The 3,447-nt window shown below is 44.7% G+C and overlaps 1 protein-coding gene across 1 annotated transcript; it reads right to left on the bottom strand.

Moving 5' to 3' along the window:
• Positions 339-1,918, bottom strand: LOC109841615. Its single transcript, XM_020410568.1, has 4 exons — positions 1,769-1,918; positions 1,414-1,648; positions 897-976; positions 339-518 (listed from the first exon to the last, which is right to left on the bottom strand). The coding sequence occupies exons 1-4, from the start codon at positions 1,916-1,918 to the stop codon at positions 339-341; spliced, it is 645 nt and encodes a 214-aa protein (XP_020266157.1).

Consider the following 3,447-nt stretch of genomic DNA (forward strand, 5'->3'; position numbering starts at 1 on the left):
GTTCTTTCCTAGTGACATTAGGGTCTAACACCATCCTCCGGAATGCAAAGCGATGTCCTACGATATAACAAACCATCCTCTCCAAGCTCATACTCCCCCCTTCGACCAGCCTTCACTTGCTCGAACACACTATTGTAGTCTTTACTGGATGTGTACATCTGCACATACTCCAAAGAAACCAATGGTTGAATACGCGTCGCCACCAATAAAGCCCTCACTGGCGGTCGAGATAACATATCGGCCAACTTGTTAGTCGTCCCCTTCTTGTACCTAATGATGATGTTAAACGCCATCAAATAGAACATCCACTTCATGTGTCGTGCCTAATGCAGCTTCATCTAGGCATGTAGGAACTCTAATGGCTTGTGATCCGAGTGCACAACCACATCTTTACCCAACAAATACACTCTCCAATGCTTGATCGCCTGATAAAGTGCATAAAACTCCTTGTCGTAGGTAGGGTAGTTCTGAATAGCACCCATGAACATCTCAGAATAGTACTCTACTAGCTTCCCATCCTGTATCAACACAGTGCCCATACCATAGCTAGAAGAGTCGGTCTCTACCTTGAAGGTCCTCTGCAAATTAGGCAACGCCAACACCGGTGCCTTCGAGATCTTCCTCTTCAGCAACTAAAAAACCTCCTCATGCGTCCTCCCCCACTCGAACCGAACCTTCGTCTTCGTAAGGCCATGTAAAGGTGCCGCATAAGTCGAAAAATGTTGAATGAACTTGCGCAAAATACTGGCAAGCCCCCATGAAGCTTCTCACCTCTGTCACTGTCTTAGGTGTCAGTCACTCCCTACGATGAAGCCGAGATACACCAACTCATCCTTCCTAAATTAGCACTTCTTCCCATTGAGCTTCAGTTGTCCGTTCTGCAGCACTTTAAACACCTTCTCGACATGAACAAGATGCTCCTCCCAGGTCCTACAGTACATCAAGATATCATTAAGGTAAACTATCACAAAATCCTCTATAAAAGGTCACAACAAATTATTCATGAGTCTCATAAAGGTCGCTAGAGCGTTGCATAATTCGAACGGCACCAACAACCACTCGAACATGCCCTGCTTGGTCTTGAACGCTGTCTTCCAAGTGTCATCCTCCCGAATCCTCACCTGATGGTAACCAGACTTCAGATCCAACTTTGTGAAAAACCTCGCTCCCTCCAACTGGTCCATAAGATCATCGATCCATGGTAGTGGGTAATGATTCTTGACCGTTATCTTGTTGAGCGTCCGATAATCCATGCACATGCGCCAACCTCTATCCTTCTTGGGCACCAACAACACTGGTGACCCGCAAGGTGAACAACTCGGCACTATCACTCCTGTCTCTAGAAGCTCATGAACCTGCTTCTTTATCTCCTCGGACTCCTGTACAGATGTGCGATCGAAAAAGAACTCTTGCCTTTCAGCATAATCTCATGCTCCACACCCTGTCGTGGTGGTAGTCCTGTGATCTCTGAAAACAAGCCCGCATGCTTGGCGTTCCATCTGTCAAGATCTCCCTCCTGAAGCTTGCTCAAGGTGGTCAAGCATATCCTACTCAGTTGCTCCTCACAAGGCCTAATGAATAATAATACAAACTTCTTGCTCGCATTCACTAGCCTCTTCGCCTGAGTCACCGTCACCAAGCTAGTCTCCTATAGAAGAGATGCCGAATAAAATATGAACTGTTCACCATCCTTGGTGAACGTATACTTCTGGGCCCTCCGGTCGTAGACTGTGTACCTATCCCACAAATAGGGATTGCCCAGTATAACCTGGTAAACATCTAACGGAACAACATCACACATGACCTCGTTAATATACGACTCGTGGAGTGCAAATCTGAAAGTGCATTGGCTGATAACACTCAATCCTGTCTCCTTCTGAATCCACCCTAAAGGATAGAGCTTCAGATTCTTTACCATCTTCAATCCCAGTTTCTGAACTAATGCATCGGATATCAAATTCTTCTAGCTCCCTGGATCAACGATGGTATCAACCAAGCTGGTCTTCACCTGCAACTTAAGAACAAAGAGCTGCTCTCTGAGGTCTTCTCTTCATTTGCGGCCTACTTTCTCGCCGTAAGGTTAAGACTACTGTTGGGCTCTGTCATCCCAAGAACTTCCTTCGAACCTTGTGCTATCACATATGCCTTTTTTTCCTCCTTCTTCTTCAACCCCTTCAGCTTCAGATGAGGATACTTCTTCCAGCACCGATCAACTACGTGCCCTATCTACTTGCAGTGATTGTAAGTTAATCCTGCCTTCCCTGGATCATCCTTCTTCTTTTCTTCCTTCGGTTGAGAGGCACTAGACTTGCCTCCAGCTTGGTTGGAATCTTCCATCATCTCGTTGCCCTTCTTCTTCTTGCCCTCAATGGCAATAGCCTTCACACTCGTTTCTGCAATGGACTCGACCGTGAACAGCTTTATCTCCTTCCGGATGTATTCATTCAGACACGCTATATACTTCATGAAGATTGAGTATTCCTCTGTTACGATATTGAGGACCATCGCCTGCTGCTGGAACTCCGTGTGTATTCTTGAACGGTCTGATTGAATCTTTGGCGCAAGCCGTACCACTTGTACCAACGTTCCTAAAGGAATCCCACGGGGTTGCACTGCTTCCTTAATAGCTCCTTGAGCTTGTTCCACGACATCGCCTTCTTCTCTTGTTTGTAGTAGGCTTTCCACCATGTCAACGCGTGCCGTGAAAGCTTCAATGTCGCAAAAACAATATTCTCTTTTGACGAATAGCCATAAAGAGTAAAATATGTCTCCATCTGCTCGATCCAATCATCAAGCCTCTCAACGTCGACACTCCCATCATAAACATGAATCTCCATTCTGAAATCTATCTTCAGATTCTAGTAAGTACCTTTACCCCCTTGATGTGGAACAATCTTGACGGTCTCGACCTCCTCATCAGAATCTGAAGCCTCGTTCTCCCCATCGGACTCTACGGGTTTCTTCTTGGGCTTTGAAGAAGATTCGCCCTTTTTGTCCCCTCCATGGATGAGATCGACGAGTTGTGTAAGAGTTGACTCTATCGTCTCGATCTACTTCTCTAATGCATCAAGCCTTATTGAATTGTCACTTTCTGTCATCTTTTTCTTCCTTAATTTCTGGATTTCTTCCAAGGAAATAAGAATCTCACCTAGCTTCTTATACTTTAATCGAGTAAGGACCATATATAGGATTCCCCCTTCACATGATCTGATTGTTCTGATACCAACTTGGTACGAGTCACCGTGCGAGCACATTTGATCGCAGAATTATCAAAGGTGGATTGAGAAGAAAACAATAGAAAACAAAAGAACAATTTAGTTGGCAAAGGAAAATACCTTCTCTAGATTATGAGTAATAAAAAATTACAAATCTCTCTCTCACAATATCACTAGAATTAAGAACAATCCCTCTATTCTCTTTGAATACAATCTGATTGCTTAGAAACCC

This window comes from Asparagus officinalis, chromosome 5 (genome assembly GCF_001876935.1).
Source record: "Asparagus officinalis chromosome 5, Aspof.V1, whole genome shotgun sequence".
NCBI lineage: Eukaryota > Viridiplantae > Streptophyta > Magnoliopsida > Asparagales > Asparagaceae > Asparagus > Asparagus officinalis.